At 49.8% G+C, this 23,364-nt stretch overlaps 1 protein-coding gene and 1 long non-coding RNA gene across 2 annotated transcripts; one reads left to right on the top strand and one right to left on the bottom strand.

Annotated features, from left to right (window-relative positions):
* Positions 1–840: 840 nt before the first annotated feature.
* LOC146829119 (uncharacterized) lies at positions 841–2,070 on the top strand. Its single transcript, XR_014962195.1, has 2 exons — positions 841–977; positions 1,700–2,070. It is a non-coding gene; the product is annotated as an uncharacterized LOC146829119 (long non-coding RNA).
* Positions 972–2,955, bottom strand: LOC146829118 (uncharacterized). Its single transcript, XM_085607748.1, has 2 exons — positions 2,346–2,955; positions 972–2,049 (listed from the first exon to the last, which is right to left on the bottom strand). Exons 1-2 carry the CDS (start codon positions 2,776–2,778, stop codon positions 1,181–1,183), a joined length of 1,302 nt encoding a protein of 433 aa, XP_085463874.1. The 5' UTR covers positions 2,779–2,955; the 3' UTR covers positions 972–1,180.
* Between the last annotated feature and the right edge of the window lie 20,409 nt (positions 2,956–23,364).

Genomic DNA, 23,364 nt, shown 5'->3' with positions numbered 1-23,364 from the left:
ACACCCATACTTGACCACCCCACACGCAGGGCACACTCCATTCCCACCCATGTACAGGTGCTGTGCTCACTGCACCTCCTGGCATCAGGTAGTTTCCAGGGGGTCATTGCCACAGCAGGAGGTGTCTCCCAAAGTGCACTTTCGCGCTTCTTCCACGCTTTCCTGGATGCAATGGTACAGAGGCTGCATCACCACATACAATTTCCTAGCACAGCACAGGCACTGGATCAGACCAAGCAAGATTTCTACCAAATTGCACAATTCCCCCATGTCATTGGCTGCATAGATGGGACACATATCGCTATTTCACCCCCCTCACATAATGAGTATGTATTTCGCAACAGAAAGTCATATCATTCCCTGAACATCCAGGTAGTGTGCAATGCCCAACACTTAATCACTGATATTGTGGCCAAATACCCTGGAAGCACACACGACTCATTCATGTTTCGCCACTGTGCATTACATCGCAGACTCACAAATGGTGATTTTGGAGAGGGCTATCTGCTAGGTAAATGCCTGTTAAACACACACAGAGGCAGTAGAGTGATGCAGTGGCAGGACACTATTGAACATTAATCTGCTTATGCCCCGCAGGTGACAGTGCGTATGCTGTACGAGACTACATCCTCACACCGTACCTGAATCCATCAACTGCAGGTGAGAGGGGGTACAACAGCGCACACAGAGCTACACGCTGTGCCATTGAGAGGACATTTGGAATCCTAAAGAGCCGTTTTCGATGCCTCCATAAGAGTGGTGGAGCGCTACAGTACAGCCCTGAGACGTGTTGCAAAATAGTGGTTGCCTGTGCAATGCTACACAACATCGCTACCAAGAAAGGAACCCCAGTGGACCTGACAGACTCTGAATCATCAGATGAGGATGGAGCAGCACCACATCGCGCTCCCGCAGGAGGTGCTGGTGCAGCTGCCGGACGTATGAGACGTGATGAGATCACCCAAAACTACTTCTAAGTGAGTAATGATGACACAATGACACTGATTGGTGACTGACAGGGATGTTTATTTCTGTGTCATCAGGCATTGAGTGATCTCACGTTGTGACGTTAAAGTCCCTGCATGCACTTGTTTGTGTCACAGTGCAAAGAGTAACAACAGACACTGAGTCTACATGGACTGTGTTGCATCACACATGGCCATTAGTCCCTTGTGTCCCTTCACCTCCTACGTGCACGGCCTGGTGCGCCTCGCTGTGTGCGCGCTGTGCCCTCCCTTGACTCATCCTCCACTGTGCTCTGTCGTGCACTCCTGCGTCTTTCCTGTGGTATTGGGGGAGTGATGCTGCTCCTGCTCGATTGTTCATCAGTGTCCGTGGCTGCAAGTGCACCTATGCCACCTGTGGCGGTTGCGCGCATCTGGTCCACCGCATGTGTGACCTGCACCAAGACACTGCCCACGTCCTGGCAGCAGTGGGCCATCTCGCGCTGCATGCCAACACATCTTCTGGCCAGCAAGGATGTGGCGGTTGTGTGGCGGTTCACAGCCCTTGTGTATAGGTCCAGCCGTGTGTGAAGGCGATGTCTGTCCCGGCGCCGCGCTGCCCTGTCCCTCGCTATCTCCCTGCACAGTCCCTCCAATGCACCAGTCATGGCCATCACTCCTGCGCGCAACTCGGTCATGTTGTGGTTATGTGCTGTCAGCTGCCGTTGTATTGACCTGATTCCCTTCACTTGCAGGCGCTGCTGCTTCAGCATGCTGCCCTCCAGGCCCGAGAACACCGTGTCCTCTTCAACAGGAGCAGTGCTGGTGGACGGCCGTTCCCTGCGTCTCATCCCTCTCCCTACTCTTGATTGTTCAGGGGACTGTGTTTGTTGCAGTCCTGCACGCTGCCTGTGCACTGGCTGTTGCTCCTCTGCTGTGTCTGGTGCCTGTGTCTCCAACAGTGGTAGTGGTGGGACAATTATGCGACGCCTGCATGGTGCTGTGTCGGCAGTTGTGGCTGCGCCCTGATCCTTCTGGCATGCCTGGTCCTCCATCTCAACTGTTGGCTCACATTCAGCCTCACTATCCTGTGTTGGTGGTGGTGCTGTGGATTAAATGACACACATTAGTACTGTGTCCTGTGTGGTATTTGTCATGCATTACTTTCAAGCAATAGAATCTCATGGGTACTATCGGTCTATTTCTATCTCTGCATGATGGAGTCCTTCCTATTCCACCTGTCTGTGTCTCACTGGCACAGTTATCAGTGCATGTGACTACGTTTCCCATAATGCATTACTGTGTGTGCTGTGTGACATTTACTGGAGTTGCAGTCAGGTTGCCTTTTGGGGGATGTGGGTGGTTTGGGGATGTAGCAGGGGGTCTTGCCATGCACCTTACCTTGTCTGGTGTCTGGGTGTTCTGAGCTGTCCAGGTCAGCCACTCCACTCACGCTCTCAGGCTGCAGTGTGCCCTCCACCAGCTCCTCCAGGGGTGTCGGTTCGGTTGCAGTGGAAGGGCCCCCACCGGTTTTTTTAGCCTCTGCCAGTCTTGTTGCCACCCTCTCCTTTGACCTCTGCCGCATGTCATACCATCTTTTACGTAGGTCCTCCACACTGCGGTGTGTGACACCAATGGCATTCACTTTCTCTTGGATGTCACTCCAAATCTTGCGCTTTCTGGCCTCAGGTACTCTCAGGGAACTTTTCCCAAATAGGAGATCATGGTTGCTGACCACCTCCTGTGTGAGGACCTCCAGCTCCCTCTCACTGAATTTCTGTTTCCTCTTCCTTGCTGGTTCCTCCTGCTGCTTTTCAGTCCCCTGGGAATCCATTTGACTGGTTTTCAAATGCAGAGCTTCACTGTTCTCCTCTCCACACAGGCTCTCAAACAGCTACTGGCTCACACACAGCTGCTGGCAATCAGGTGCAGCATGGGCAGTCACACTTCCTGGTTGTGATGTCATCATTCTGCACCTGAATTGCAGATTCCCAGATTTGCGATTCCTTAATAGCGTTCTCGCAATTAAGGAATCGCTATTAGGGTAATCGCAAAATAATTCTGCGAATTTTTGCGCATCGCTAATTATTCGCTAAAATCTACCTACATAGCTATTTGCGATTCGGAATTTGCGATTCGCGAAAAATCGCAATTTCCGATTCGCAAATTCCATTCTACCTACATATGGCCCCCAGTTCTTCCCCACTGCCGGAGGTGACATGGTTGTGTCCACCTGGCAAATCATGAGACTCAATCATAAAGGGTCCATGACTTGCATTACAAAGACTTGGTGGCACCGGACACACTGCGAATGGCATGGGCCTACCTCCATAGGGTGGTGACTTTTGGTGCACTGAGGTAGGGGCACCTTAAGTGCTGAGTAGGTGTGCAGCCTCTGCTGATGCGCTCTCCTGGTGGTGGGGACTGGTAAGGATTTGTGTGAGCCCTGCTGGACCGCAGTGTAGGCCTAAGCCAGCGGGCAGCGTGGGCCTACTGTCATGTGGCGTTGCCTCGCGGTTCACAGAGTCAGTGGCATCTAAAGAGCTGGGCGGGTATGCAGCCTGCGATGATGCCATGTGCACTGATATGATCTCTGCCATTGCGAAATCAAGACCCATAATTACGTGTGTGACCTTGTGGCCCGCCTTGCGGGGCTGCATGATGTGGAGGCTGCCAAGGCCGCAGGCCCAGGGCTTGGAGCTTGCACCGGCATGTGGTGGGCCCTCTTGGAGACATGCTGGTGGCGGAAGGTGAGCAGTGAGGCCTGGGTGTGCACGTGCAGGCAATCACCACTGGGTGGCGGGAGGGGCTGGGATGCAGCAGCCTGTGTGTGCAGAGGCAGGAAAGCGATGAAGGCGTGTTCAATGATATAACCTCTGCCATTCTTGAATCTGGACAGATAAGGGACCTGTTGGACTGCAGTGTATACCTGCACGTGGTTCGAGACACACTGGTGACAACAGGTGAGCAGTGAGGCCTTGGTCTGCAGTGTCGGCACTCTCTCTCATGCTCCCTCTTTCACTGTCTCTCTCTCTCTCTCTCTTTCTCTCTCTTTCTTTCTCTCTCTCTCCCTCTCTCCCTCTATTCCTTTTACTGTCTCTCTCTTTCTTTCTCTGTCTCTCTCTTTCTCTCTCTCCCTCTCTTCCTGTCACTGTCTCTCTCTTTCTCTCTCTGTCTTTCTCTTTCTCTCTCTCTCTCCCTCTCTTCATTTCACTCTCTCTCTCTCCCTTGCTTGCTCTCTCTCTTTCTCTCTCTCTCTGTCCTTTGATGAGCGCATGACACACCTTCTTATCTTGAATTTTGTCTAGCAAGCTGTGACTTACAGATTGTCCAGAGAAGACCCGCCATGACTCATCCAAAAAGTTGTATTGAGTTTAATTTTAATGAAATATTTTGTTTGGAAATTCAAAGATGAATGAATGATTCTTCTTTTTCTGACCACACATGAATGTTAATTGTTGTAATTGTGCGACATCAGGCAAATTATTTTGTTCATGATTTCGTGAAGTTGATGTGAAATATCTTTGTCCGGGGGTTGCTGCCCGGGGTAGGGCCTGGGGGGGGGGGGTCTCACAGTGGTGGCGGTGGGTGTTGTGGCCCTCTTGGGGCTCCAAGCTGCATGATCAGTGGCTCCATGGCATCTGTTGTTCTTCATGTGTGGCTCTGAGCTGGGCTCCCTTTTCTGGTGCAAGTTGTCATCCGACTTAACACCAGGAAAAAGCAGGTGTTAAATTTCTGCTTCTAATGCGCCTTATCACAAGTTTTGGGATCTTATCGCTGATCTGGCTGGTCGTTGAGAATGTTGCGAAGTGGTGTTGTCACAGCTTTTTGCACAGGAACGCCTACTCTGCATCTCATTAGCGTTTGTTGCCGGTGTCATCTGTGGTGATTAATTTTGCGCCTGCTATAGTTGTAAAACTTCCTACACGCCGAACGGTTTGCCACTGACGGGACGTCTCAGCATCCGGAACAGGAGTCACTTCGCGTCGATTCACGCCACGACACGAACAGCATGTATCCAATCGTGCATGTCATCCCTGCACTGTTCGTCTATAACCGAATGAACAACAGGAATTGACGCGGACCCCACAGACGGCAAGTTTAACACCCATAGGGGGTAGATAGCCAAAACTACCAGCAGGCACAACAAATAGGGGAGTGCCCATCATTACCAGCAGTGTTTAGCCCATAGGGGGTGGATGCCTATCACTACCAGCAGTCCCAAACTGCATGGGGGTCGATGCCCATCACTACCAGCAGTCCCAACCTACATGGGGGTGGATGCCTATCACTACCAGCATAGTCTACCTACAAGGGGGGATGCATATCACTACCAGCATACTCACCCTACAAACGGGGATGTCTATCACTCCCAGCATACTCCACTTGCATGGGGGTGGATGCCCATCACTACCAGCAGTCCCAACCTGCATGGTGGTGACTGCCCATCACGACCAGCAGCCCCAACCTACATGGGGGTGGATGCCTATCACTACCAGCATACTCTACCTACAATGGGGGATGCCTATCACTACCAGCATACTCCACTTGCATGGGGGTGGATGCCCATCCCCAACAGCAGTCCCAACCTGCATGGGGGTGGATGCCCATCACTACCAGCAGCCCCAACCTACATATGGTTGGATGCCTATCACTACCAGCATACTCTACCTATAAGGGGGATGCCTATCACTACCAGCAGTCCCAAACTGCATGGGGGTCGATGCCCATCACTACCAGCATTCCCAAACCTACATGGAGGTGGATGCCTATCACTACCAGCATAGTCTACCTACAAGGGGGATGCCTATCACTACCAGCATACTCCACCTACAAACGGGGATGTCTATCACTCCCAGCATACCCCACTTGCATGGGGGTGGATGCCCATCACTACCAGCAGTTCCAACCTGCATGGTGGTGACTGCCCATCACGACCAGCAGCCCCAACCTACATGGGGGTGGATGCCTATCACTACCAGCATACTCTACCTACAATGGGGGATGCCTATCACTACCAGCATACTCCACTTGCATGGGGGTGGATGCCCATCACCAACAGCAGTCCCAACCTGCATGGGGGTGGATGCCCATCACTACCAGCAGCCCCAACCTGCATGGGGGTGGATGCCCATCACTACCAGCAGTCCCAACCTTCATGGGGTGGATGCCTATCACTACCAGCATACTCTACCTATAAGGGGGATGCCTATCAACACCAGCAGTCCCACCCTGCATGGGGTGGATGTCCATCACTACCAGTAGTCCCAACCTGCATGGGGGTGGATTCCCATCACTACCAGCAGTCCCAACCTTCATGGGTGTGGATGCCCATCACTACCAGCATACTCCACCTACAAGGGGGCGTGCCTATCACTACCAGCAGTCCCAACCTGCACTGGGATGGATGCCCATCACTACCAGCATTCTCCACCTACAAGGGGGATGCCTATTGCTACCGGCACACTCCACTTGCATGGGGGTGGATGCCCATCACTACCAGCAGTCCCAACCTGCATGGGGGTGGATGCACATCACTACCAGCAGCCCCAACCTACATGTGGGTGGATGCCTATCACTACCAGCATACTCTACCTATAAGGGGATGTCCATCACTACCAGCATTCTCCACCTACAAGGGGGACGCCTATCACTTCCAGCATACTCCACCTACAAGGGGGATGCCTATCACTACCGGCATATTCCACTTGCATGGGTGTGGATGCCCATCACTACCAGCAGTTCCAACCTGCATGGGGGTGGATGCCCATCACTACCAGCAGTCCCAACCTACATGGGATGGATTCCCATCACTACCAGCAGTCCCAACCAACATGGGGGTGGATGCCTATCACCACCAGCATACTCTACCTACAAGGGGGGATGCCTATCACAACCAGCAGTCCCAACCTGCATGGGGGTGGATGCCCATTACTACCAGTAGTCTCAACCAGCACAGGGGTGGATGCCCATCACTACCAGCAGCCCTAACCTACATGAGGGTGGATGCCTATCACTACCAGCATACTCTACCTACAAGGGGGATGCCTATCACTACCAGCATACTCCACCTGCATGGGGGTGAATGCCTATCACTACCAGCAGTCCCAACCTGCATGGGGTGGATGCCCATCACTACCAGCAGTCCCAACCTACATGGGGGTGGATGCCTATCACTACCAGCATACTCCACCTACAAGGGGGATGCCTATCACTACCGGCATATTCCACTTGCATGGGTGTGGATGTCCATCACTACCAGCAGTTCCAACCTGCATGGGGGTGGATGCCCATTACTACCAGTAGTCCCAACCAGCACAGGGTGGATGCCCATCACTACCAGCAGCCCTAACCTACATGAGGGTGGATGCCTATCACTACCAGTATACTCGACCTACAAGGGGGATGCCTATCACTACCAGCATACTCCACCTGCATGGGGGTGAATGCCTATCACTACCAGCAGTCCCAACCTGCATGGGATGGATGCCCATCACTACCAGCAGTCCCAACCTACATGGGGGTGGATGCCTATCACTACCAGCATACTCCACCTACAAGGGGGATGCCTATCACTACCAGCGTAATCCACCTACAAGAGGATGCCTATCACTACCAGCATACTGCACTTGCATGGGGTGGAAGCCATCACTACCAGCAGTCCCAACCTACATGGGGTGTATGCCTATAAATACCAGCATACTCCACCTACAAGGGGGGATGCCTATCACTACCAGCATACTCCACTTGCATGGGGATGGATGTCCATTGCTACCAGCAGTCCCAACCTTCATGGTGGTGGATGCCCATCACTAACAGCATTCCCACCCATACGGCTTGTAGGCCAAACACCCCTCACCCTACCATCATGCCAAGATTGTGTATTGTGTGTGGAATCCCTGAAACAGTGACATTGAAAGGGAACACATACTGTAACTCACATCACATCTGTGAGCAAAAGGTGGATGTGGGGTCAAAAACATCATCAAACATGGTACATCGTGCCAATGGGGCTTGATCCCTCCCACCCTATTTTTAGGGGTGGGCGACAATTTCCGTTCCGCTCCCGGAAATTGCGACAATTCGACATTTCCGCGTTCCGACCGGAACGCGGAAATGCCGAATTGTCGCAATTTCCGGGAGGGAACGGAAATTGTTGCCTGCCAACCACAACAGGAAGCACTTACAGATATAAATAAAGCAGGGGCACGAGTGGAAGCTCAAATTCAGTAACGTGGCGACTCCTTACCTGATGTGCAGCCATGACTTTCTCGACACCAGGAGGTTCTGTCTCCTCGTCTGCTGCTCTGATCGGTCTCTGGCCCGCGGCATGTGAACTGCATGGAAGCCCCGCCCCACACACCAGCGGTGGGCAACGTCTTCCGCCCTTTCCCCCACTACGATGGACAGCTGACTCGAGGGACCCCAGGGACGTCGGCGCCGTGGCAAGTACGCACACAAACTGTAGCGGGCGGCAGCGGCAGGCCAGAAGCACCAATTTCCGGGATCACGGAAATATCGCGTGATCGCGGAAATTGCGTGCATTCTCGCGAGAATTGGCGGAAGTGCCTTCCGCCAATTCCGCCCACCCCTACCTATTTTGACCAAAAGGTGAGTGTGGCATCCTAAATCCATGCATATCAGGAACATTGCATCAATGGGGCAAAATCCCAACCCACCTGAGTGAGCCAAATGTGAGTGCCTGTCCAAAATTGACAGCTAATGCAAATCTGCATGTCAGATTCCTGGTCATAACACCACAAGCAATGTAGTGGCTAAGTAGTGGGTGTGTTGCAAACAAACACATCTGTTGAGTGGAAGTTTCCAGCGTCTACTAACATCCCTCTGACATGTGCAGAGTAGCAGTGCACATGGGGGCTAACAATGCCTCCAATGTGCAATTACACAATGTAGGTAGTGGTCACCAGAATGCATACACACATATGCACACAAACAGACACACATACCAAGGAATCCTGTGTAGATTGCAACCATCAGGTTATCAAGACCCATTCCATGGCAGCAATGGAACATAATAACCATGAAGAATGCACCGAATGATGAGGTAGGAGTCCCAGGGACGATACGGCAATACCTACACCCGACTTCCAGGCAATGTCCAGAAAAGCCATACCAATGCATGGGTGCAGTTGCACAAACACGACCAGCCAGCGCCACACTGCATGATGAAGACAACATGTGTGTGTGTCTCAGTGTACCCAGGCTAGTACGACACACATCATGTGGGGTTTAACTCAAAACAGATACATGTGTACACACTGCCATCCAGAAGTCCCCCAGGAACTGGCTACCTCTATGTGGGCAATCAGCCATTGTGACATTGGTGGTTCCACAACACACTCATGTGACCTAAGCTGGGCTGCACAGCAACAAACACAGCAAGAGACAGACCCACTCCATCAATACCCACAAGGAGCCCACATTGTGGTGACATTAGCCTGTAGGATGAGCCCTCTGCGATTACACAAATTTGGATGTACACTCTACTGTGGAGCACAGTCACATGTTCACACTGTGGCATGTATTGACAGCCAAACTGCCATCACACTCACTAAGAAAACTAAACGGCCATGGCCTGTGATGTGAGCCCACTATGTATGTCGGGTCCTAGACATGAGAACACTCACATATGCCCACTCCAAATGCCACACACCTTGATCTGCAACAATGAGCAGCAGCCAAGCCCACATGGACTCCTGACATTGCACATGCACCGATGACAATCCTGAGGGTGGAGGGGGGATCCATGGTGTACAAACACATCACACATGGCCAGGCAACATCCCTTGCGAATGACTCCCAAACTGTATATTATGAGGTACATGTGCATGACGTGACACTTATCTGACACATCGGGATCCTTGGCCCAGTCCCAGACCAATGTAGAGCACATGGAGACCCACAAAGAGCACATTTTCACAGCATTAGACATTGAAGGTCAGGATCTGATGAGTGTGAGCACACACACACACACACACATACAAGTTACCCAGTCACCTGAAGCCACCACAAAGTGAAAACAACCTGATTTTGTTAACAGCATAGTGCCGTGGTGAATCCTGATCATGTCCCATGGGAGTTTGCACACATACCATGGCCATTACATCAAACACAACCACTGATGACTCCCATATGACCAGTATTTACCATGCACCCACATCCCAGGAAACCTAGTCCTAACATCTACGGCAAACACAGGACAACTCAGCAAGCATCACAGTCAGGAACATCTGCAGGGAATGTAGGCTGTGTGGAAAAAATCAAGGTAACCCACTGACCATATGCACACAAAACACAACACATGGGCCCAGTCACTGACACAGAATTACACACTGCCATGAGGTGACTCCACTCATGTGTAACCTGAGCTGTGCCAACATTCACCTGTGCAGGGCCGAGTCATGTCAGACTAGAAGTCTGCCAGTGAGCCACCTATTAATTCTGCCTGAAGGTTCTGGTCACATCAGCCTGTGTCCTGCAGTGTCCCTTAAGTCACCAGCACATACTCCAAACATATGTATGGCAACTTGCACTGATCACACAGATGACATGTTCATCACCCATGCATCAAAATGCCTGTCTGGTGCAGACTGCACAAGTCAGTAAGAAGTAAGATGTGCACACATGTCAACACTAAACATGTGCAACAGTGGAAACCAAAGATGTGAAGTACTTCAAAGGCTGTCCCAATCCCTGTGCAAAAGCAGTTGTGATCATGAGAATCTGACTTGACACCCAATGATGAGTTGGAAACATACTGCAATATGACTCATGTACCATGGCACACATGACACACATTGTAACATCATATCGCTGTTTGGCAAATGACAATGGCACAGCAGCAACTTAAGTACACTCCTTAGCAAGATCATGTACATGAAATGCGATTCAAAGAAATAACAAAAAATAACTTTATTCAGTAAAGTAAAGGGGAAAAGTCCAGTCCGGAATGCAAAAAGGCCAATGGCTAGTCCATGAAATTAGTTCATGATGGGGGACAACTAGCAACATGTAACCCATAGCTTGCCTGCACTGACACACAGTAGGGGACATCACCCTTTGGAGGGGCATCTATGGTGGGAGGCCAGGCACTGCAGGGACAGGATCAGGGGGCACAAGAATCGGGCAGGGGAGTGGTGGTGGGTACAGAGGTCACAGGAGCAACTGCAGTGGATGGGTCATGATTAGTGTGTTGGGTCTCCACTGCAGTGAGCATTACTGATGGAGTGTACTGGGGCTCCACTGCAGTGGCCATGACACATGGGGGGTACACACTCCACTGCAGTGAGGATGTCTGATGTAGTGGGCGGGGGCTCCACTGCAGTGGCAGGAACAGGCTGAGGGAGGGTGTTGTGTAAGTGTCTGTGGAAGGGGGGGAGGGCCTAATGACTTTGGGGATGTGCCACAGGTGGGTGGGTGAACCTGGGGCAGGTTGTGGTGGGGGAGCACAAGGAGTGGTGGCATGGGAGCTTGAGGACGGAGAGTGTGTGGTGGGAGTGTGTGAAAGTGGTGGGGTCTTCCTGGTTGTTGGGGATTTCCGGGTGGGGGCCTAAGTGTCCCTGCTCATGGGAAAGGGTGTGCAGGGTTGGGGGGTATACCCTCCCGGTGAGGTGACTTCCTCTTCCCCTTGTGAGTGGGCACAGATGAATCTGAGGGGAAGAGGCCACGCTCACAGATGAAGAGCTTCTGGGAAGGGGGCTTTGCAGGGGAGTCCAGGGAAGAGGGTTTGGCTGGAGAGGTGTCTGAGGACTGCAGAGTGGTTGTGGATGGTTGTCTGTGTGTCTGTATCCTATCCCCTGTGTGTGTGCCATCAGTCCCCTGTGTGTTCGTGCTGGTGCATTTAGACTTAAATTTTCATGTGCGTGTGCTGCTCAGGTCTGTTGTTGTGCATGACAGTGCAGGTGTGAGTGTGCTCGGATCGGGGAGAGTAGTGGATGGGCTGGAGGTAGGTGGGTTGAGGGACTGCTGGAGAAGGGACACTGCTGCTGTCAGTGAGGAGGCCATGGATTGACTGATCCGCTGTTGGGCAGACATGGTTGCTGACTTGCCTTCCATGAAGGACACCAATTGTGTCAAGAGATTAGTGTGAGAATGGAGGACACTCAGCATTGATGTCTGCCCCACATGGATCTGCTTCAGCAGGTCCACAGACTCAACACTCAGGGCAGCAGGGGAGACAGATGCAGGGGGAGCGGTGTCTGGACTTAAGGAGACTCTCGCCCTAACACGGGGGCTTCACGGACATCTGTGAAGGGAGCAACTGGGAGGGTGGAGATGGTGGAGATGGCTGGAACAGACTCGCTGTCAGTGTCCTCTGGTGTTGGCATACCCGCCTCCTCCAGGGAATCATCACTTGAGCCTTCGTCATCCGCAGCAGATGTAGTGGCTGTTGACTCACCCTCAGTGTGGCTCCCCTCACCCTCCGTGCCACTGGCTCCCTCCGACTCCTCCACAGCTGAGCCAGTCTGGCTGCGCCCCTCCTCACAGTCCATGGAGCTGTTCCCTCCAGTGTCTGCTGATGATGCTGTGAACAAGGAGGAGAAACAGATTTACATCAGTCACCTGTATTTACAGGACACATGACCTGAAATGCAACACATCCCTGTGAAAGGCCTGGCATCATTTAAAAACAGCATCACAATCTACCACACATAAGTGAACCAGGCACCTATCAGTCTGCCAGTGAACCATGCCCTCTGTACCCATGATGATAATGGACCCATCAGCCCATAGTATGTATGATGTCGGACAGCACATGTGCAGGCATCACCAGACTACCCAGTACTCTGTTCTGCTCTGATTGTTAGTTACTGTCATGTGTTCTGACACACATGTCACATTCCAGGCCACTGACTCAGGTTTTGGAAAAGCATTTGTGATGGCATGACCTCATTGTTGCTATGATGAACATACTTCCATTACCAGACACCATTACGGCCCATGTCTTGAAACGTAAAGCTAGCACACTGTGGCTGCAGTACACAACACACGTCACAATACTGCATGCCCCAGATATTAGTGTGTAACATAAGGCCACAGGCCTCTCTGGCCCATCAGTCAGTACTGACTACTGTCACAGGGGCAGTGCATCCCAACTCCACATTCAGCAGCGTGTCACAGTGTGTCACACTCATGTTTGCACTGTGAATTGAACTCCGGTAGTGGTCATGTATAAATGGTCACCACATGCAACACACATTTGACAGAATATGATAAAGCCACATAAGCAACATGACACATCACAGTTTGTGAGTCTACAACCCTGTATACCTGATCACAGAGGACATCACAAGTACATAGTAAAGCTGCTGACACAAATCTGTTGAATACACCATCATGGCAAAAACCAAAGGAAATGCACATTATAGTGACTATACACATATGTATTTCCCTCTGTGCAGAATCAATAGTCAACTGTCAGATATCTGGCCATGACAAACATGTAGCAAACCTTTGAAATAAAAAAAAGCTATGGCAGGCCAGCTTGACACAGAGTCACACACATGATAATAAATGTCCAGGATGGTCGAAATGTTGGCTGACACACAATATTAGGAGCCCAGAGTGTCTCAGATGACCGGAGAAGGCAGACCTGTCCATGGGCCATGTGATACATGCGATTAGCATGAGCACAATGCAGGTGACCATACATTTTCTGGAACTCATAAACATCAAATGTCTGAGGTGTAACGATTGTGCATGGCTGCTGCATGGGTGTGTGGTCCAAACCAAACACTCCTGTGCTGACTCACAACAGCAATTAGTGCAGAGATGTTGAGCACACACAGAGCACAGGTTAATAATCAATAAATGATCTGACACATGGCACAGATTAGCCTCACCCATGTAGCTCAATTCGATGTACATTTTGCTGATGTTGCTGTCAACATTACCTTGGACAACAGTAAATACACACAACCCAAGTGACACATGCGAAAGAGTGGAAGGGACACAACTGGGCATCAGATGTGGATGGGGCATCAACAAATATAGCCACATGGGACTTGTCTGAGCAGACAGACTTACTGTGGGAGTGTAACTTGGCTGAAGGAGTGAAAACTGCAGGTTAAAACAATTACACCAACAATGCATGGACTTACCCCCTCCTTTCTGTTGCCTGACCTTCAACTGCTCATCCAGGTCTAGAAAGACCACAGCCAGGATCCGTAGCAATTGGGGGGTCAGATTCTGGCATCTGCCCCTCCTGCGAGGAGGTGACAGCTTCAGCGGAACCCTTGCTATCCTCCGGGTCCAGCCACTAAGGTCCAGCCACCTCTTCTGGCAGTGGCGGATGTGGCGTCTGTAGACCCCCACCGACCTAACTTCCCGTGCGATGGTCTGCCATATTTCATTTGTCTCATGGGCAGTGACCTGTGAGGATGACAATGTGGGACAACATCACTACACATGCCCCATGTTCCCAAACACACAGTTGTACACACATGTTGACCTTTGCAGTGCTTATCATGTATACAGGTAGTGCAACTATGGTAATGGGCAGTTGTACTGTGTGCAAGCCCAAATTCACGACATGGCAGTGCCAGCAGACCAATGGCCTCAGGGTGGACACCCACTCACTGCTCAGACCGGACACTGTGAGGCACAGAGTTGCACAGGATGTGTACCAGCAGGGGTAAACCAATCCCATGGCCCACTCCACTTACACCCCCTCCCCAGCCTCTCCCTAGATTGCATGACCCACATTGATTAGTGAACACTGGCCGCAACATCTTATCAATTGAGTCTGCAAATTTGCTAGCGGGGGGGATTGGTGTTTGCTTAACTTTCGCAGCCAAGCATACAGCACTGTATCTGCAACACAGCTGATGAGGAGAGCTTAGGTCTAAGGTCTGCAGCTGTGGTGCAACTCTTCACCAACTATCTCACTGCAATGAACTGGAAATGTCTTATTCCCAAACCACCATGAGGCCCTCCTGCAGATTGGTACCCTTACATGTGTGGGGTATTACAGCAGTTCATAGTTGCCCTTACATTTTTTGGTTGCTGAAAAGGCTGGAATGGCAGACATTGTCACATTCCCCTCTTCATCATTGCTAGGTTTTGCAGGTCAGGAAGTGTCACTATTAGTCACTTGTAGGTCACACATGAACACATTTAAATAGGGGAAAAGGACACTAAGCCAATCAGAAACATTGCCAACTGTGTACATGCATCAGCACACTCAGAAACTTAAACTTACTCTGTGTGCATGCTTGCCCTTGGTGAGCACAATGCTAGCAGTGCCAGTCAGATAACATGTTCAAATGCCAAGGCAGTGGACTCTACACTCACCTGTTCCCCTGGTTTCCCATACAGCTTGCAGTACTGTGGGAGGAGGCTGTCCAGCAGGGCCTGGTTCTCCTCCTTAGTGAATGCTGGGACCCTCTCCACAGTACATGCCATTGCAGGATACAGAGGATGCAGAGACAGCAGCAGTGGTGTGATGTAATGTAGTCCTGTGGCATGTAGTGCAAGCAAGTGCAGTCTCTGGGGAACAGACATCCTTATAACTGTGCAACAGAGGCAGTATCTGTTCGATGCGGCCAAAGAGATAGGTCAGACTCGTTCGCATTATCCGAATATGCCCAATCCATGTCTTTGAATGCATCGGACACGCCTTCAGCGTCGTTCAAACTTTCAGCATCATGACACCATTGAAATTGCAACATTGTTGTAGTGGCCCAACTGAATCTGGCAGCACACGAGTTGTACACATAGAAAAACACAAGGCTCGTCTCCATGACAGCCAATAGCCAAGGCGTGCATGCGCCTTGGATACTAGGCGTCCGACGCGTCAATCAAAATCGCACCCGCGTATATAGACATTACAGTCTAAGACCAAGGCGTGTGTATGCTTTGGATCCTAGGCGTCCGACGCGTCATTCATAATCGCACTCGCGTATATAGACATTACAGTCTATGACCAAGGTGTGCGTACGCCTTGGTCCCTACGTGTCCAACATGTCATTCAGAATTGCACACGCCATTGTGACCATTACATTCAATGGTCAGAGGCTACCAGCCTAAATGTTTTGACATGGACTGAGGGGCTGGACAACACAGTGACAGCCTTTCACACAGTACAGGCAATCACTATTCATGCGTCATTACATGTGTGGGTACATGTCTACACATGTCAGATTTGATGTGCACAATGTGGTACACACTACCAGGATGTGCCATGTTACATGGTCACAAAAAGGCATTGTGTGTGATGCACCTCCTTACTGTGCTTGAGGACTTTGCTGGTCAACACACGTGGCCTGGGCACAGTTACAGGGGCACATTGTGTATTGCCATGTTACATGAACCCTACACTGCATATGATATGTCATGTGTGTCCATGTTGCATGAACCCTACACTGCATATGATATGTCATGTGTGTCCCTGGGCTTGCTTTGTGTGGTACATCATGAGTGCTTGTGTATAGTGCTAGGCACATAGACGTATTTGTATCTGGGAGTTGTTAATCCCCCCAACCTCCATCAGTTTTGGGAATGTGATTTGGTGTTGTGTCGGTGTGTCACAGACATTCATTTTTGCCATGCAGATAAGCCTGTTTGCACATCCTGTGTCTAATGGTTGTGTTGGAATGTGTACATCAGACGTTACATGGTGACTGTGTCCATGTTGCAATACATGTTCCCGGTGTGTGTGACTGCCAGTCCCCTGTCATTTTGACAACACAAATATCCTCACTAGTTGTTGAGGTGTGTGTTTGGTATGTGACATATGTTCAAATGTACTGTGACAGGGCCCAGTGTCGACAGCAGGGTATGGCACTTGTAGTGTCACCATGTGGAGCTGACATGTTCTGTGCGGGGCAAATGACTGGCATATGTGTCCATGCTGAATTGCACACACCTGACTCAATTGTGTCTTGATGTGATGTAGCATATGGTATTTGGCATGGTCATAGCCACTGATGTGGGGGGAACTGAAATACTTTCTTTGATTCCCTATCTACTGCAGGAGACCTAATGTCCACAGACCCTTCCCAGACCTTGCAACCATGAATGAACGTGACTGCATCCGATGGTACTGCTTCACAAGCCAGCTGATTGAGGATTTGGAGGAGCTTTTGTCCCCACATTTACAACCTGGGCATGCGTATCCAACTGCGCTGACCCCCAAGGTGAAGGTGATGGCAGCTCTACATTTTTTTGCCATGAGAACATTCCGATACACAGTGGCTGGTGCTGGTGGGATGTCACAGACCATGTTAAGTCGTGTTCTCGGTGATGTTTTGTTGTATCTGGACCGATACATCCGATTTCCAAACCAACAACAAATGGCAGGCATAAAGGGAGATTTCTATGCACTGGGAGGGATGCCAAATGTCATCGGCTCAATTGATGGGACACATGTGGATTTGGTACCACCACAGGCCCATGAGCAGACTTACCGCAACTGTAAACATTTTCACTCTATTAATATCCTAGTGGTATGTCTTGCAAACATGACAATTTCACATCTCTGTGTCCGTTTCCCTGGTTCTGCACACAACGCCTACATCATGCGGAATAGCAGGATACAACATATGATGTCACAGCTGCAGAACCAGCGTGCCTGGCTTGCCGGTGTATAATTGCACTTTACCCTGTGTGTTTTTTGTATCTTGTTATTACACGCTCTTTCCTGACCCATGACATATTTGGCTGTTTGTATGCAGGTGACTCTGGGTACCCCAACATGCCGTGATTGCTGACACCTCTTAGGAACCCTGTCACTCCAGCGCAGATACGTTTCAATGAAGCACATGGGCGGACCAGGCGAGTGGTTGAGCAGACATTTGGACCCCTGAAATGCTGATTCTGCTGCCTGGACTGGACAGGAGGGGCCCTCCAATATGCACCTGAAAAGGTGTGTAAGATATTTATTGTGTGTTGCATGCTACACAACATGGAAGTGAGGGAGGAGGTGCCTCTCATCGAAGACGATGACGGCCATCAACCACCAGCATGGGACGATTCGGGCCTGGGACATGTTGTGAGTGACGATGTGGGTGAGGGGGATGTCCGGACTCAGCTCATCAACAACTTCTTCTCCTAATTGTGAGTATACAGTGATGTGTTGTCAACAATTCTTGCATCACCTGATATGTGTCTGTGTTGTACACTGTTGTGAGAGCATAATATGTGTTTCTGCATGCTACATGTCCTGATTGTTGAATTGATGTGTCCCTTGAGTTAGTATGTCCACCCAATCAGTGTTGCCATGAATCTTCGTATCTTTTCACAACTCTTTGAAATAGTGTTTGTAACGTGTATTGTAGATGTATGCAGTGATTTAGTGATTTCACTACCGTTGTATGTCTGTCATTCACAGGGTCCATTGGCTGGTGTCTGGTGACATGTTAACTCTGAATCGCACAATACGGTCACAGAGTGCAACCTTTCACTGTTCCTGGATGCATCATCCCACACACCCCGGTGCTGGTATGTCTGCCATTCTTGGTTACTTTTGGATGACTGTCATGTGAGGGTACCTTGCATCCGATGTTTAGTTTACTTGTTGTGTATGTGTAATAAAGTTGCGCACCAGTTTGTGGTGGGCTTCCTCTGTGTCCACACATCTGATAATCCTTGGCATGCTGTACCTTTGGGCTGATTGCCACTGCTTCGGCATTTGTATGTGCTTGCAGTTCGCAATGTCTGAGGCAAAGGCTCTGATGGGCATGGTGAATTTGTGTTGTGTTCACCTAGTAGTGTGTGCCTCTCATATGTGTCACATCAACATAATTCACATTTCAGTGTTTAGATTGCTCTAGTGGTTTGCCTGCACAGTCTTACTTTAGCATATCATCACCTATATGTGACAAACCCAGTTAATTTTAACACAGTGGCTACAATTGTGAGTTGAAGTGTTCATTTACATACATGTGTGTGAATGATATAGGTGACATGAAGTGCTGTACAGTGCAATGGGAATCCAAAGTTCACTGGGGAGTTGGTGGTGTTGGTAGATGAAATTACCAGAGTAAAGTCCACAGTCATAAGATCCATTGGTTCAAATCAGACCGTCCATCACATGTGGGAGAGTTGGGGACAGTCGACAAGGTGAAGGGTTTGCTCACAATGGTGTACATTAGGACAGGTGTTTACTTCCTGGGGGATGTGCATGGCCAGCTGCCTCTCACTTGTCCTTCTTTGGATGACCCCTCGTCTTCTTTTGGGGGGGTCCCTCAGGTGCAGGCTGGGGCGGGGCACTGGAGTTTCCGTCAGAGTGCACCTCCCTACCTTTGGCAGTTGCCGATGTTGTGGCAACTGATCTAATGGGCACACAGGGAGGTGGGGCCATGTTGTTTGCAATCTGACCTAGGCATCCAAGTATGTCTCTGTGCACCACCGTGACATCATCCAACTTGTCCATCTTGGACTCCATGCGGGCCATGTGTGTCTCCACCTGCAACATGTGTGCGTCCAATCTGGCATGATGTTCAGCCTGCTGTTGTTTAATGTCCCTGAGGTGCCCCACAACCTGGTCAAAGTCTCCAGTGCATTGCTGGTCCGCATTAGTGATGCGTCCCAACTGGGGATCAGCTTGGGGTGCATCACCATGGGCATGCATGGCCTCAGCCTGCCCCCACTCCCACCACCCCTACCCCCATGAGCAGGTCCTGCTGTTGCAGGCACAGACAACACTGGGACTCCTCCTCTGATGGCACTGGTGGGATTGGCAGCCACCTCCAGGGTGCCCTGTGTTGCTGTGCCCTCGGTGTTGGGTTGGCTTGGTCTGTCCGTGTTAGTAGGGGTCATCTGGGTGTTGCCAGATGTAGCAGGAGTGGTGGCAGGGGGTGCAGATGTTACTGATGCTGCACGCTAATCCACACCAGAGGGTCCAGGTCGTTCGTGGTCGTCGTCAGAGGAGTGAGAGGCATCCACACCAGCTAGCTCTGTGCTGACCAGAGTCTGGGACTGGGAATCTTCCTCATCTGTTCTTTCAGTTTCCCCAGCTGCCCCTGTGGATGGAAGAGACACACAATATATGTTGTGGTTCAGCACACATCAACGCATCACACACATTAAAATGGATACTCTGCTTCATGATGAGTGTATGTGCATGGCATTGTCCTCAATTATCACAGGCAGGTGCCAATGTGGGTTTGGAATAGGGGTGGGCGGAATTTGCATAATTGCGTTACGCAAATCTCCGCGAAACGGTAAAAAATCTCCGGGAACACGCAGAAATTCCGCGAACACGCGGAATTGCTTGTTCGCGATGCTTTTTTCCTGTTCACAATTGCTGTTTGCGTGCTCGGGGAGAAATATCTCGTGAACACACATTTTGAGAACGCGAACAAGCAAAAATTTCGCGAAATCGCGGAAAGCAGACTTTTGAGCAATTTCGCGTTCTCCGCGGAACGAGAAATTACGCAAATTCCGCAAATTCCGCGAGTGGAACGGAATTTACCGCCCAGGCCTAGTTTGGAACATTGTCCTGATAACCAGATGCATTTTATGTGCACGTAGAGCTGTGTGCATGGACAGCTCATGTATAGTTTATTTGACTTACATGGACATTGCGAAACGTTCACTCCTGTGCCTCACACCTGTGTGTTGTTTGGTGTTGGTGGGAGAGGTGTGTGTGACAGGGCCTGCTGGGAGATGTAGTATGAGGTGGCACACCTCCTCCCCCGAGGACCAGATAGGCCACCATGGACCATGCTTCCATGACAGTGAGTCTGAGTGCATGTTCAAGTTGTCTGACAGTGGTGTCCTGGTGTTAGTTGGAGCCCAAGTCTCAGCAAGGTCTTGTACACCCCACACCAGAGGCCAGAGTCAGCAATCTTGGCAGTACTTTGCCACTCCCTGTGAGGTGAGCATGGTGCTATTCCTGGGACATGTGTGATGATGACTATGGGCTGGGACTTCAACTTCCATCATGCATTTGACTCCACACCTCTTCCCAGCAAACCCATGCTTCCTTCCTGTGACTCAGCTTTCCTGGTATTGAATGTGTGCTGACAAGATGGCTGCTGCATGTGACTGGTGTTTGCATCCCATTACCTTGCTGTGAGTTTGTTCTCAGTTTAGTGTCTTTTGGGAATGGGGATCTTTCCTGTTACATAGCAGGTATGTTTGTACTTACAATCTGTATTGCCACACAAATATCACCATGGCTTGCTGCTCCTCCCCCCAGGGCCTAGTGTCAGGCATCTTGGAAGTCGATTTACCTTGAGTCTCAGGTTGTGTTTAGTCCCAGGTGTGTTGTCTGGTGTTGGTGTGAGGGGTCCCATCAAGGCCTTGTGCACCCCACACCAGAGGCCAGTGTCAGCAATCTTGGCAGTACTTTGCCACTCCCTGTGAAGTGAGCATGGTACATGGGGCTATTCCTGTGACATGTGGGATGCGGACTATGGGCTGGGACTACAAAACCCATCATGCTTACAGCGAAACCCACCTTCCCGGCACAAAAAACCTCCCTTCCTGTGACTCCGCTTCCCTGGGATTGTGTGTAACTGTGGAAGCATGATGGCTGATGGTGTTTGGTGGTGTTTGGGGTCAAATCCCTGGTGTATTTGTCAGTGGATTGGTACATGTATTGGCCTACGTACATGTTACTGGGACATTGCAGGGATTGTGATTCTCTAGGTGGCATATACATGTGAGGATAGTTATCTTTAGGTTGATGTGGCTTGATGGCAGCAAATCTTTTCTCTATCCCCCTGACATTAATGTCAATCACAATTTGGAATAGTTGTTTGTGTACTCACCAGGCTCTGGTATTTCAGGCAATCCATGGAAGCGAACTGATGGGAGCATGGCCCACAACTTCTCCTCCCAGGAAGTGAAATGCACCGGTTTGGCAGGAGGGCCGCCACCAGTGCAGTCACTCAGAGCATGTTCTTTGCCGATGAGTTTCTTGACCCTCCTGCGTATGTTGTACCACCTGTTCCTGATGTTGTCCATTGTGCGCATGCTAGGTGCTAGTGCGTTCACCTTGTCGACAATCCTCGCCCACATCTTGTTTTTCTGGGATAAGGGGGTCTGTTGGACCAAGGTGCCAAATAAATACGGCTCTACTCTGATGATTTCATCTACCATGACTTCCAACTCACTGTCTGTGAACTTTGGATTCTTCTTTGGGGGCATGGTGATGGGTGTTGGTGGAGATGGATGGGTCGGTGGGTGTGGTAGTGAAGGTTGGTGAGTATGTGTATGGCTGGGTGTCTGTGAGTGTGCTTATTGTGTGGTGATAGTGGTGTGTAGTGTGTAGGTTGTGGCTGTATGTCTCAGTGTGGTGATATTGTCTGTTTGCAGGTCTGTGTGATTTGCAAAGGATCATGATATGGATTTTTGCCCTTTTTATAGGTTGAGTTGTGGGTGTGTCTTGATTTGAATATTGAATTTTTTTGGTTTTCTAACTGCCTATTTGGCCTTTTTCTGTGTCAATTCCATGATTTCTTTAGAGCCTGATGGAGACGTTCAGTAGACCGGGTCGTACGCCTGTTAGCAAACGTTCCCTAGTATACGGCAGCAGGCATGTAACGAATCTCGGCACTAGTCCATGAAGTATATTGTACATTTATAATAAATCTGGGAATTACGGTCTGTCAACATGACATTATTATGTGAGAAGTAAAACAGATGCAACATACCATCAATGTGACATCTATAAAGAATGTACGTGCAAAAAACGTTTAAAATTATATGTACATTTTCATGTTACAAAATGGCCACCATGTTAACTGCGATAGTTGAAGGATATATATTGTGAGTCCTACTTTTGTGTACAGTATATTCTGTGTACTAATGCACGTTGGTTTGTAGCAGCTTTATCGTGTGATCAAGACACCGGGAGTGTCGAAACTCATGGTTTGGATATTTGGACCCCTGAGAGTGCATGATTACTTGTCCATTGGATGTATATATATATATATTCACTTAAAAAACCATAGGTTTCACACATGTTATAGTTAGCTGGGCATTTCCCTCGTACAAAACCAATGAAATTCCCCCGTTATAGTTAGTGCAGGCAACTATAACTCACGCGACCGCAATCCTCTGCTGATGACGTCAGATATTACATCACTGTATTTAGACACTTATTTACCCATGTCTTCTTCCATTCATCTTTAGCTATACATATATTACATTTTTTTTTTTTAGAAAGACACATATGTCATCAGTGATGTAATATCTGACGTCATCAGCAGAGGATTGCGGTCGCGTGAGTTATAGTTGCCTGCACTAACTATAACGGGGGAATTTCATTGGTTTCTTACGAGGGAAATGCCCAGCTAACTATAACATGTGTGAAACCTATGGTTTTTTAAGTGAATTTGCAAGGTTTTTTAAATGCTAATTCCTAACTATAACATGTGTGAAACCTATGTTTTTTTCAGTGAATTTGTACGGTTTTTTAAATGCTAAGTTATGTATTTATTAATATATT

The sequence above is a fragment of the Triturus cristatus genome, chromosome 5_2, assembly GCF_964204655.1.
Source record: "Triturus cristatus chromosome 5_2, aTriCri1.1, whole genome shotgun sequence".
NCBI lineage: Eukaryota > Metazoa > Chordata > Amphibia > Caudata > Salamandridae > Triturus > Triturus cristatus.
The sequence above is the reverse complement of the archived record's forward strand: the minus strand, read 5'-3'. Positions and strand labels throughout refer to the sequence as shown.